This window comes from Syngnathus scovelli, chromosome 16 (genome assembly GCF_024217435.2).
Source record: "Syngnathus scovelli strain Florida chromosome 16, RoL_Ssco_1.2, whole genome shotgun sequence".
Taxonomy (NCBI): domain Eukaryota; kingdom Metazoa; phylum Chordata; class Actinopteri; order Syngnathiformes; family Syngnathidae; genus Syngnathus; species Syngnathus scovelli.
The window spans coordinates 6959420-6973463 of NC_090862.1; the positions used below are offsets into that span (position 1 = coordinate 6959420).

The window sequence follows — 14044 nt, forward strand, 5'->3', positions numbered from 1 at the left end:
AAACACAGCAGCTCCCTAAATGAAAGTGAGCAAAACAAGAATGTCATTCTGCAGACGCTTGAAGGTCACCAGGAGACTTTTTTTTTTTTTTTTTTTTTATCAATTCCTGCCACGTTTTGAATGAAAAGCGACCCGAGCCCCTCGCTCCATCAATTCACGATACTCTCAGCCGTCCCGCTCGGCCTTATCTTCCCGCCGCAAGAGTGCGGAAAATGTGTCATTTGACAGAAAAATGGAATGAAAGCGTTTGAATGTAGCCGTCCCGACAAGCCACGATGGAATATGTCATCTATTTAAGAGCTAATTGCGTCATAATTCCAGCGCTCTGCTTATGTCAGGTCCAGTTTTATGCCTGATTGTTGCCAGTCAAAATGGCAGAAAGCAAAGATTTTGATTAAAGACAGCTTTCAACTGCGAGGTGCTTTGTCTCGGGCGGCAGCAGGTGTGCATTTGTGAGCCGAATCAACCCCCTTACGGGACGCGATAATTAACAAGAGTTTTCTGTTTTATTTTTAACAACAAAAAACATTTATCACAGCACGAGCGAGAGAAGATTTTTCCTGTTTTGCCAGCAATCTTTGAGCTTGACGTGTTCAGTTGCATCACCTTTCAAAAGCAGTTAGGAACGACTTGTGTCAGAATCAAAATGAAATCAAATCGAGCTGCAGGCAACCTTTTTGTGTCTGATCCTCAAAATGATCGTCAAACTTTTGCCTGGTTAGATATCGTAGGCGGAAAGGGAAGTACAGTAATCCCTTGTTTATCGCGGATAATTGGTTCCAAAAACCACACACGATAAGTGAAATCCGTGAAGTACGATCACCAACAAGAAGTACTGGGCAGGCTAACGAGTTAGCGGAAAGATGCTAATTCGCGATCGTGCTAACACGCAAAAACGGACTTCTAAAGGAATGTAAACAAACATTTGGAGCAATACTACATTGTCCTAAAAGGTTAGACACGTTTCCTCAATTTAGAAGTTTTATTTTGACTTTTAAATGTTTTTTTAATTTGGAAGTGAGGCCGCAATAAACGAAACGCGAAGTAGCAAGGGCTCACTGTAAGGTATTTTTTTTCCTGACGGTCCGGGGATGTAATTACACGACTTGACGGCAACTTCTACTTCTCTAATACTTCCGTGTTATCCACTTTGTCAAACGGCATCCTATAAAAGGCCGCCGTGTACTTTCTGATTAAATTTACGGCAGCAATAAAATGTGACCGACCGGAGTCTCTCGGCCATCTGGACGCGCTGCATTAACGCGTCGTTTTGAGCGCGTGATGGACGCGCCTAGAGCGCGTAGCGCGCAGATGTTGCTGCGGCCATCAAGGACGTTCGCCGAGCAATCCAGGTCCTCCGACGTCCGGCTCACGAGCGTGTAAATCATCTACGAGAAAGGCTGTCAGGCGCGATGACACCGCTCATCAACAATGGCGAGCACTTGCCACGGCGACGTACGTCTTCATCAGCGAACGGACAGCGGGAAGTCTCTGGCGTGGCGGCTTGTAATTGTCACGATGCTGTAGGCCAAATCTGATTGCGGCGGCTTTACATCATGCCACAATGTGGCACAAGCTTTTATCATCATAAGCGCGCAGTGGCCCGACTATGACTGGATACTTTTTCTTAACCAGGCTATATCAATACATGTGAAAGAAAACAACACGGACGGACGGACGTCGGGCGATTAAATGTAGAGTGACGAATATTCGGCAAGACAGACGCAATTTGATGTAATAATGCCGCCTCGGGGTTACAGACTGGCATGCTTTTAGTGAACAATCAAAGCAATTGTGTGTGAATAAGCTGCACTTTTAGCAGCTATTTGAAAGATGATGCTGTGTAAAGAACAAATTTCTTATTTTAGGACTTCATTTTGAAATTTTTTATTCAGCCTAAAACGCACTATAACCTTACAGGCTTAATGAATCAATTACTCGGTAACTAATTGTTTATCAAATTAAGTTCAAAAGATACTAAGTATTTGCAGAATTCTGTAGTCCTCCATGAAAGCAGATGGCGTTGAATCAAAATAAAACAAAAGTTCTTCGTTTGTTGCGGAAAATAATCGTAATGTTGAATGCTAAATACATTTTGATGCACGGCCACCTGTTGCACTAAAGCTGAGAGGCAAATGTTGCGTGTAGACGGTTATCCTATTGACACAAGGATTCAATCTTTGACGACAAACCTTCCCAAGTAGCCTGCGAGCTAACGTAGCTTGATCCTGCCGGCAGATGGAGAGAAATCCGAGCGCAGCCTCTGCTCATCGGCGGCGGTGTCACCTCGTCTCTGCAAGTTAACGTCTTCAAACACAGATTGAACTTGACTTTTTTGTCTGTCTCTTGTCTTTTTCCTCCAGTGGATGGACGTGAAGCAGAGCTGAGTTTTGTAACCCGGATTTCCATGTAAACTTCAGATGAGTCGCGACTAGCACCTTCGCACTCAATCGGGAAAAAAAAGCGTGGGATGTGACAAATTGTGTAACAGGTAAAGATGAAAGCGCAGTCATTGTCAAGTTTTCACTAGTTTTTTTTTTAAGACTTTTGGGACTGAAAAGTCGGAAGAAGTCATACTGTTTTGCAAAAAATGTAGTTTGGCACAAAAATTGGGTGGAGGGAAACTGAAGTAAAATTTCCAATAAATGAATAATGAATAGTATTAATAGATCACATCTCAATCAAAGGTTAACTTAGCAATTATCATGGATTCTCTGCCTTTTGATAATTTCTATTTGTGATTCCTCCACAAAAATGATATTTGTAGTGTAGTTTACATGGTGTTGATCATTTCTGATTTCGGAGAGATTCCGCAGTTTGTTTAGCCAGCTCGTTGCTAGCTAGCAGCACACTTAGCGTGTGTGCCTTGCATTGCTACGTTGACATTAGCATTCGCTTTCAATGCGAGGCGTGTTCGCGCCTCAGGTTTGGCTTAGTTGTCACTTGAGTTCTATTTTATCGTAGTAAAATAAAAAACATCCACACGTCTGTGAAATATTCTTGTCTGGCCCTACAGGTTAGCTTTAGTTCCCTCGCGTGTGACGCAAAGGCTCATTGTGCTCATGTTGTGCGTTGTGACTGGTGTCAGCAGTCATCTCCAAGACATCAGCGACAAAACGCCCCCATTTATAATTCATGTGATGTGTTTCATCGCCATAGCAATGTTTTTTTTTTTTTTTTTTCATTCCCATCATGTTTGTTGGGGTCATTTTGAGGGTCATTACAGCGTAGCTCTCAAGTAGCCTGATGAGATTCAGGCTGGTGGTGCGGTTAACACGAGGACCACGAGACAAAAGCTGAGGGAGAAGGACACCAAGATGAAATGTGAAATGATAAGTAAAGATTCATTAGCAGGTCATATTATGAGCGTTCCTTTTGAATAATGCCTCCATTCCGTCGCCTTTTTTTCTTATGGTAATCGAAGGCGTGTCTGCTTGATAGCAGCACGCGCGCACGCTATTGAAATGCGGCCGGCGTAATGTAATGTGCGTGCGTCTTAATGGAAAGACATTAGGCAAAAAGGCATGGGAAGAAGATTAAAAGCAATAGGTGTATGAATAAAAGAGTTTAATGGTTACTGCATGCAGACGCTTTCGCAATTATGTCAAGCTATTAAGAATGCATTATTTACATTTTAAAATATTAAACGTCCGAGAAATGGATCAGCGCAAACAAATGATTGCCCGTAAAGATGTTTATATGTTTGCATATTCCGTGGTAATGTGTCCGAGCACGCTAATCGGCCGACAATACCCCAGTTTGATGACCAGCTTTTAACTAAATCTGTATTTTCGTCTTTTATAAATCCCCCAAAAAGTCCACTGAGACACACTTTAGACATAGAAATGGTATTTGTACCATACAAAGCTTTTAAACTGTACAGACAGTGTTTTTTTTTCCCCCAGCAAACTGCTGCACTTTCTTCGAGGAATGTGTCAGCAGCATCTTCTAGGAGAATTTTTAATGCACTTCTGAAACGGACACAAAAAAAACAAAAGCAACCTTAATTGGATGAAATAGCAAACCAAGCGCTGAGTCCGAAAGGGAACCAGCCAAAGCGGCGTTATTTATACCTCGCACGTTGGGTTGAGGATTTGACTCAGCATGTTGGGTTAAGTTTTTGAAGAATGTTACGTACGATTTACTTCAATTGCAGTACAAAATGGCGTCCATCTTGAGATCCAGTTTGCAACTCAACCTGCTGGGTCAAAATTATTGAGCCAACCTTGCGTAAAAGTAAATATACAACCCCGTGAGTAGGCGAGGAAGATAACCCAGCATCATTTTTAGGTGTCCACATTTCTCTCACCTCACCGTCAACACGCGTTCAAGTCCTCGTCTGATCGGCTGATCCTTTGAAAACGTGTCGGCAGCCGCCTGAGCGACGGTCTTACGGTGAACATAAGCTTGTGGCACTAATGGAGGGAAAACGTTCGCAGATGGTTCTAATCCAGGTCGAGAGCAAATGACTCCTAAATGGCGGGGATGAAGTCGTCTGCGGGATTTCAAAAGGCGCCGTGTCTGTTTGCGGCGGGATTAATGACCCCGAGCTGTAGAGTTGACTGGGGGATTTGCTATCTTCGCACTTAGCCGTAAACACCAGAAGCTCCCTGAGCAGAATGAGGACGAATGCGTGATGCATCGCCCGCCATCGCTTTTAGCAAGGTGTCACCGACATTTCACTCCAGTAGATTTACTTGAGTATTTAGATTTCCCTTGATTTTGTTAAAAAAGACACAATAAAAAGAGACGTTAGCCAAAATGTAGCAAAAATGCATTTTCTGCGTAGAGTTGAATGAGCACTTCTACTTTTCCCGGGGTACCCTGTACTTCTATTTTAAAGCAAGTACTTTTGCCACCTGTGTTTATAAATGCCACGTCGAAGCACTCTGACGTGCACCTTCATCACATGGCTAAAGGCGATGGCGGCGGCGGTGATGAATGGGCCGCGGGCCAGGCCCACCGCCTTCCTCTGACAGCGGTGCTGTCATCGGCCGCCGAGCCGGCGCCTCCATTAACTTGTGACATGGGTGCATCTGCACGCTCGCCGCCGGCGACGCTCTCGGTCGCTCACTCGCGGTCACCCCGTTGCTCCGTCACTCCCGCCGCCGCCTGTTTATATGCCTTTTATTTCCACTTTGCAACAGGAAGTGAGGAAACGTGTTAAAATCGGTGATGGAGCACATCACCCGCCGCGTTGGACGCTGATGGCGAAGAAGCACGCGGCTCAATTCCGCAGCATCTGGCCGCCCGCGCCAAGAAAACTTCGCGAGACAAAGTCATTCGGGGCTACAAATGAGACTTTGATTGTCGCAGGGCTGCGGGGACAACAAGTCACGGCCGCCGCGTCTCGGCATCAAATTATGACAGAGTTGAAGTATTCAATAAATTGAGCCGCGGCGTCCCTGCCGTAATTACGCGCACGCGCGCAAACAGCTGCTCCGCTCATCCAGGGTGGGTCAAGTTAATCCCCGATGCCCGCCGAGGAAGTCAATCACGGTGAGGAGGCCGACTACCTGCGTTTATTTACGCACGCGCACGTAATTAACCTGCGCCTGAACTTGTGTTATTGAACCGCTTCAATCCAGAGCCAACGAAGAGTCGGCTGGAGTAATAGTACGGTAAACCTTTACACCCAATAGAAAGCGTATTAAACGTGTTTTGATTCCCAGTTTAAAGCACTTCCTCGCTTTCTCTGAGCGTCATCTGTCAAAATACACAAAGGATGAAAATTACCCACTTCTCACTATGGTTGAAATCACAGTTACGTTCTGTTACATTAGACGTTTATGACTGATGGTGTTCCAAGCAAAGGGAAAAAAAAAATCACTCCCGCACTCCACATCAATAAATAATCCTTTTATAATAAGAGGTGTTTTTTAGACATATGATAATCCTGAGAAAATGTGTCTCAAAATTGGACCATTATCAGTATGTTTCTGTGTCGCGCTAAATTGGTTGCTGCCCCAACAATTGTCTTCGCACCAAAAACGCCAGCTTCAATAAGACTAATAAAATGGACAGAAATTGTGAGCAGAGCAAAGACCAAAAAAAAAAAATCATATCAACAAACCTTTTGCAGCCTCATGCGTTTCTCTCATGAATGGAAATTGATTTAGAAAAATTGGAGTGCATTGGGGTCCGCATTGATTTCAGGGCACTGATGAACACGCTGCGATAGCCGCTCTGAATCACGAGCGCAAATGGGAAAATCCAGGCAGAAATGACACATTTGAGCTCAGGCGGCGACACCTCTTATTTCTGCAGGCCCGTTCTCAGCGTACACATAAAAGATGACGGCTGCGTCCGTCCACTGGCCATGTGGAAACACCGATAAAGGCCTTAAGATCAATAAAACCGCCCACTGCTTTATGATCTTTGAGCGGTCGAAGTGCTTATGCGGCAACCGGCTTCCGACCCACCGGTGGATTTCTCGCAAACACCACCCGGTGGCAGGATTCACAGAGTATCAGTCACATTTATCCCTCCACATTAACCTCTTTGAGCCTGAGCCAATGAGCGCAACTGAAAGTGCAGAGGGCAGAGCCCTGGGGGACTCCGTAAGATTAAAATACCATTTACGTTGCACTAAATGATGTAGAAATTGATGGATTCATTCTTGACCTCATTGGGAAGCAAGAGAGACAGGGCACACCTAGGATTGGTCGCCAGTCAATCACAGGGCACATGTTAACATTCAATTAAGCAGACTCGCATGGGTTGCTGGATTTGTTTTCAAGGCTCTTGAATTTGAGCAGCTGCCCTCGTATTCCCACTCGCGCTCCTCTCCCGGCAGGAGTGTCTTGGCACTGATGCGTACGCCATTAAGGCCGTGCTCCTCGGCAGGAACCTTCCCCCATGCGTCACTCTGGCAGATTTATGCGCACGCCGTGCGACAGGATGGCCAAAGTTTAGAGTGGAGACAGGACGTTAAATCTTCGGCTCGCCCCGTCTAAATCTTACACGTCTCTAAAGCTGGCGTGACACTGCTGGTCCAAGTGGCCGCTTCCCATGTGATATTTTTTTTTCCAATTGTCAATTTGCATATATTGCCACATTCCAAAGAGATTTTAAATTTATGGAAGACGTAGAACAACTCATAGATGGCCAAGTTGCATTGAATTGATGACAACATTCATTCATAAATAATCCAAATATCAAAGGTAGATGCTGCTAGCAAGATTTGAATAAGTCTCACTTTACCCCTCCCTCGACTCTCTCCAAACAAATTCCCTGCTAGCATTTCATGCATTTTTTAAAAAAAAATGCTAGCATGAATAAAATTAGATGAAACATCTGCCAATTGTGGCCCTGGAGAGCCCAGATTTGAGATTGTGTCACTTGAAGCATGCAGTTTAAATCCTCCCAAAGTCTTTCCTCTCTTTTTTTTTTTCTTAATTTATCATTGTTGACCCACCATGGCCATGCTTGACTTGTCTAATTGGCTCCCCGTAAGCTCATTTAGTCGACACGTTAAGTAAATTGTGGTCTGTTATGAAAATGAGAGTGCAGTGCATCCATGTTGCGTCTGATCACCTTTTGTTGTTGTTGTTGCAAGTTACAATTTCAACTTTGTCATGACCACTCAGTCTTCCGATTCATTCCTGCCTTGACGGAGTGCTTGTTATCAGCTCACCTTGCATCTTCCTCCTCAATCAAAGCCTGCAGGCATGAATCACGCGCCAATATGAGAAAACCCGACACCGCCCATACAGCCCCCCTCCGTCCCCTCTTTATTTAACATCCACACACGCCTTCAATTTGATCACAGACGAAAAGCAATGGCGACTTTTGCCGCTGTTGACATCGTAAATCTGAACCGGATTAAAAGTGCTGCTTCACTGTTGGCGGAGCTCTGTGGGCTCATCTGTCACCTGTGGAGGAGACGTAGGAAACAAATCGACTGTTAACATACTGCCATCTGCTGGAGGATATTGGAATAGGCACAAGGACGTGACAACTGTGAAGGAATTTATTCGATGTTATATTTTCTTATAAGTGCGTAACACTGACCAAAAAAAAAAATCTTTATTGGCGAGGACAATACGGGCAATATTCGTCTGAGCCAAGGCCGAGAGTCAAGAAACTATTTGAAGAAGACAATAAATATTCAATTTATATTCTGTGTCAATGGGGAAAAGAAGCGTTTGTATCAACTTGCACGCAACAAAAATAGAAATACCAACTGAATTTTTCCAGATGTTCATCGTCAAATCTTCATAACGCTAGCGTTAGATTTACCCGTATTTATTTATTTTTAAATTTTATTTTGAAGAGCATATTTTTACTGCAGGCAAAGGGGACATGTCATTGAAGATGACTTGTTTAATTTAATAAGTTTAACTAATAATTTAATAACTCTTTTATCCTGTCCGTGTTTCCATCATATTCACACAAGTTCGGGGAAACAAAAGGTTCAGTTCCCCTTTGAAGCTCATTAGAGTCCATTTTTCTCAGCGCGCTGTCATCTGTAAGTGCAAATACGTCAGCTGAGAAGTAGCTCGCCATCCCATCTCAGTTGGATAAATTCCCAGCTGGCGGCCTGAACCCGACCAACTCCATTCCGCCGCGCACTCGTCCGATGCGCCCTTTGACCCCCGGCCGCTGGCTCGCAGCACTCGCTCCCCCAGATGTCGTCACGCTAAAGCGTAGTGCAAGACGTGACTGTGGATTGTTCTGGTCTTTTCTAGATATTTTTAGATGTACTGAAATATCATTCCAACCTTACACGTTTTAATTGGATTCTCTCTTTTTTTTTTGTGCAGGATTTTGATCATGCAGAGCATTTTTCATCACCCAAGAAGTGTAATGATGATGACGCGCTGGCCATGCAAGGATTTCAGCTTCTTTTGGTGTGTGTACACACACAGCAACACACACACACACACACATCTATAATGACATTGCCCGCCCAGTCCGATGCCCCAGCAGATTGAATGAGCGAGCACCCGCTGTGCTACGAGCGAGCTGGCAACTTGCAGATTAAATAAAGCTGTCCAGTTCAGACCCGACCGAAACGTCTCGGCGCAGACGGAAATGTAATGTTTGCGTCTCGGAGAGTGCTGCAATGTGCGAAGGGGGCGCATCCTAGGGGCCCCAGCTGGGTCCAATTTGGGGTCCACAGAGGTCACTCCACAAAGGGAATGAATAGCAAGGAAATGAGCTTTTCGCTTGCGAGTGAAATTGACTGCGGAAGCTTCCCAAGGTTGATTGCTGTCTCACACGATAAAAAAAAAAATCACATCTTGTTTTGACACCCGTTGAAATTAGCCAGTGACATGTTAACAGTGACATGTTAACATTACGCTTCACTGTTGTTGAAACAAGAGCTATTTGAACACAAATGGTGGTGCAACACATGTAGACAGGTAATATATGTGTGTGTGCAGAATGTTTGATGATTTCAATTGTTGGCTGTTTTTCTATTTTGGCTTGCAGCACGTTTTTTTCTGCCATGCTTGGCCACGGCTAGCTTGAAAACGTCAGCGTGGTGTTCTTGGCATCGTGCACGCTATTGAGCAGAAGCCTTCAAGGATGGCTGTAATTACCTTTGAGGACCCGCCGAGCGTCTGCCGACAACCAGTTCACGCCATCGTGCGGTTGTAGCGCTAAAAAGTAACATTAGCACTCTGCATATAAACAAGTGTGAGTGCAGTTCAAGGACACGGGTCTCTTCTCAATCAATAAGTGCTAAAGGTCCTAAATGAGCACATTAGTCATGTTGACTACTTTGCCGCGTGCTTATTGATCAAGGGACAATGTCAAGCGTGTTGACGGACAAAGACAAATAGGCCAAAGGAAAGCGCCGCTTGCCCGCGGTCCATTTGGAACGACGTGGGCCGCTCCCGGTTGCCCGCGTCGTGCCTTTTTACACTCTCTGTTAATATCATCGAGCGGCGAGCGCACCACCGTCGCTGCTGTCGATACGCGTCCGTTCTCCATCAGAGAACTTGGCGGGGAGGGAATTCAATTTGCTGGCGTTCATTCTGAACTATTTTGTTCCCCTGGCTGCCGGATGACATCTGCTAGCCGGCAAAAGCAGCCAAGAGCGTCATCCTCCTCTGCAAGCGTCAATACGGACAACCCTGCATCACCCTGATTTGAAACCCTAACCCGATCTTAAAATCAAGTCTGACTCCAGTCGCCAATCCGTTTGAGTACTCAGCTGTCAACAGTTAAGTTGTTGCTTTCAATTTCCTGTTTTTTCATGTGCCCGAAGGTGAAAAGAGTCAGCAGCAAGTGCAGGTGACATCACTTGAGGGTCAAGCACGACTTTGTATTTTGGCTTTGCACTCATTGTTGGGTGGTGTGGAAAATAGGTTCCAGAGTCCCTGTTAGCTAGAAAATCAATATGCTCATATTTCATTGATTAAGGTGCACAAGCATACATTTACATACACACAATCATTGATTAAAATGCAAAAGTTCTAATATAGAAATCACTTTACTTGTACAATTTATCTTATTGGAATTTTTTGGGGAATGTGTTTTAATAACATTCGTAGACGATACATATGGCTCAATGGCTCTAAATGATGGTTTATAATTGTAACTACCGCCTGATGTTTTCTTGAACTGCTTGATGTTTGTCTGAGGTTTTTGTATGATTAACAATGAATGATGTGCGGCATTTTGGAAGTTGGAGAGAGAAAATAAATACGTTTGCGTGGAATATGGGAAAGTGAACTTGGGCATGGAAGATGATAGCAAGAACATTAGTAAAAAAACAAAAACATAATAGTCTGCCAGAACTGGTACAAAATGATAAAAAGAGCTGATGTTGTAAAGAACCAATGACTAACTGCTATAGTTTGAATGTTTGAGGTGTCAGTCAGAAAAATGTTACACGACGTACATGTTTTGAAAGGAAGCTGAAACGTCAGCAGTGATTTACATTTCAACAGGTAAGTTGATTCAAAACCGAGTTACATGTTTATTGAGTGACTGCATGGCCAATCAATTTTCTGTTGATCAAATTAATGGTGTCCACTTCTAAAGCATGCTATTAAATTGACCATAGCTAGTGAGCTAACGATTTTGTTTTGCTAATTTACTCAAACACAACCTAACCAGACATACATGCCTGTGAGAATCTCCCCCCTCCCAAAAAAAAAATATATAGTATATAATATGGAAGTTTGTTTCCCAGGCAGTCCCTTGTGAAATTGTGTCCAACCATAAAATCCTACGTGGCATTTACTCCAACATGAATGCAATAGGAGCAAATATAAATTGCACCAATATATCAATTCAAGTAATAACATACACTCACTGTACGCAACAATTAATTCCACCAATACTTACTTTTACTTTCTAGTAAAGTAATAGTAGTAGTATAATAATAAAGATTTTAAGAAGGGATTATTGGAATAGAATAGATCATTAAAAATCCCAATAAATGATAATAAAGATTCAGGTTCTTTGTCAATGTTATAATTTATTGGTATTGACAAATACCCTACAGAAAAGGAAATGGTTATATAAATACTAAAATCAATACTATAGACAATCGACTGCATTCAGAAACACAATAGCGTAAACATTCAGTGGATAGCAGAAAAAAAATTATGCTAATATGAAAGTTTGACAGGAGGGTTACAGAAAAATGATGAGGGAGCCCAAATGGAAAAGGCTCAGTGCAAAGTATTATGTGTATATCCAAACGACATATGCCTTTAGTTTTATAATTACATACACAGTCCATTTGTTCAAACTTAGCCGTAATGGCGCAATACTGATATTGTAATCATGACCAAGGCAACATTTATGTGCAGTATGGTTATGTAATAAACTCTGAGCTGTGAGAAGCAGCATCCAGAGTATCAATAAACTTATCAACTTATTAGAAACGTTAACAAGCACTTAGCGTAACCAGCATGAGAATCAGGTAAAATATTTCAAATGAAATCAATTAATAGCCCTTAATCACAAAAGAGTCTCAAATATGAATTCTTGTTAATCTGTCAGGAAAATCTTTCCGAGACATCAGCTTGCAAGACTTTTAAATTTGGCCCGATTGTCATGATGTCACATCCCCCTTCTTGGCGGTGGGCATAGTCAGCAGATGAAAAAGAATGATCCCTAACAAATATCTGATATGGACATTCAGACAGCAGCATTGGAGATGAAGCGAATCCTTTGTGAGTAGATCAGGTCAACAAAGTAAAGAATGAGGTTGACGTTGGTGAACACGGCTACCACCATCTTGCTGTCCCAAGGGCATTTTCCACGCGGACACACCTCCGGACGCATCGTCACGCTGTACTTCTTATCAAAGCTGAAGATGGGCCAAACCAGTGCGGTGCTGAGGTAGAGAATCACAGCCATGAAGGTGTAGACGACGACGAAGCGATCAAATGCGAACCGTAGGGAAGACGTCCTGCCAGATATTGTCACCATGATCACAAGCACAGTGATGGAGAAGCACAGACTGTACACCACCACACAGTACTCAGTGGCCGCGTAGTTTTCGTACTCGCTGTAATTGTCCAACGCTCCGAAAATAATGCAGGCCACAAATCCCTGGACCACCTTGAGCAGACCGGACACCGTTGCCATGTATCCCACCACGGCGCCCGGTTTGGCGCGAGTTATGAACACTTCGGCGGCGTACGGGAAGACGCAGACGCTGGAGACGACGGTTACGGCAATGCGGTAGGCTTGCTCCTCACAGCCCTCGTCGGGGCAGTCCACATCCAGGAAGTAGACGGGGTACACCACGGAGGCAGTGATATACATGAGTGTCGCCAGCATGGCGAAAGCCACCGTCAAGTTGTCCCACGAGATGGGCATGCAGACGTGGAGTCGTGTGATGTCCAGGCTGAATATCACCAGGGTGACAGCAAAGCAGAAGCACCACGTAAACATGCAGAAGTATCCATAGGTGGCGCTGTAGCCTGCGTTGTGCGACACAAGGGCGATGATGGCCGAGCCAAAGAGCAGTTGGCACATTCGCGCCGCACCTAAAGGTGACAATACGGCCTTTTTGTCCAGGTAGTGTCCACCGTGAGCATCCATCACGTATGAACGTTGGACCCTGATAACAGTTGAAATCCTTTCGGAAACAGTCTCAGCCTCGTTCTTGGTTGCTTTTTATAGGTAGACCCTAATTACAAGAGTTTGTTTCCCTCAGAGCTGGCATTACAGCTTCACTCCCAAGAAGCCTTTAAAGAAGACTCTGTAACTTAAAGTATGTCGTGTAAAATGAAAAGAAGTTACCTCAGATTTGCTGTACTTCTCTTTAAGTAATACAGCAGAGGCGTCAAATACCTTGAGGTTTGTCAAAATCTGGCCATCAAAATCTTTCTTGGCTTGCTCTCCTAAAAACTTCTCCAGATCATTTCAAGGTCAGTCCTGTTCCGTAAGCCTTCCTCGGATCATATCGGTGAATCCAACAATAGCCTTCATTGACAAACAGGTGCAGATGTTTGTGGTCCTGTCAGTCAAGTTCCTCTACGTCCTCTTTGTAGCCCGCCATCGAAAAACTCTGAAAATTCGGTCGTCCTACTTCGTCACCGTTTGTCTTTCGTCTGACCGCGTGTCGTGGTGTATAGCTCAGGATGGCTGTTTAAATGAAAGTTGCAGCCATGCCCAGGGTTGCAGGCCCCCGGCTAGCACTATAAATAGCGGCTCTGTATTCCACAGCAGTGTGGGAGGCTACATGTGGCAGGCGGTAGGGGAGTCGTCTTTCTTGGGAGGCTGAGTCAGAGCTCCTGCCATAAGGAACTGGCATTTATACACCGTGTAATGACAGGGCGGAAGGCCGAGACGCCCATTAGAGACAGAAATTACACACGATCCAACGGGAAAATTACACAGAAGCAGTGATAGATTTAAGCTAGGAAGTTGAACGTGAATTAGTAGTTTCCAAAAATACTTACTGTACTTGTGATATTTGTAGTCTTCCTTGTTGGATTGACATTGAGTACAGAGAAATCCTATGAAGAAATCGCTCACGCTGCTGCTATGTTTTCATAAATGTGTGAAGATAAACAGCTTAAAGGTGCAAGTCTTTCCCTGCATAGAAACAGAAATCGGTTTGGCG

The 14044-nt window shown here is 44.1% G+C and overlaps 1 protein-coding gene across 1 annotated transcript; it reads right to left on the minus strand.

Moving 5' to 3' along the window:
- Positions 1 to 11417: 11417 nt before the first annotated feature.
- Positions 11418 to 13687, minus strand: LOC125984011 (myeloid-associated differentiation marker-like protein 2). Its single transcript, XM_049745780.1, has one exon. It carries the CDS (start codon positions 13015 to 13017, stop codon positions 12106 to 12108), a length of 912 nt encoding a protein of 303 aa, XP_049601737.1. The 5' UTR covers positions 13018 to 13687; the 3' UTR covers positions 11418 to 12105.
- Between the last annotated feature and the right edge of the window lie 357 nt (positions 13688 to 14044).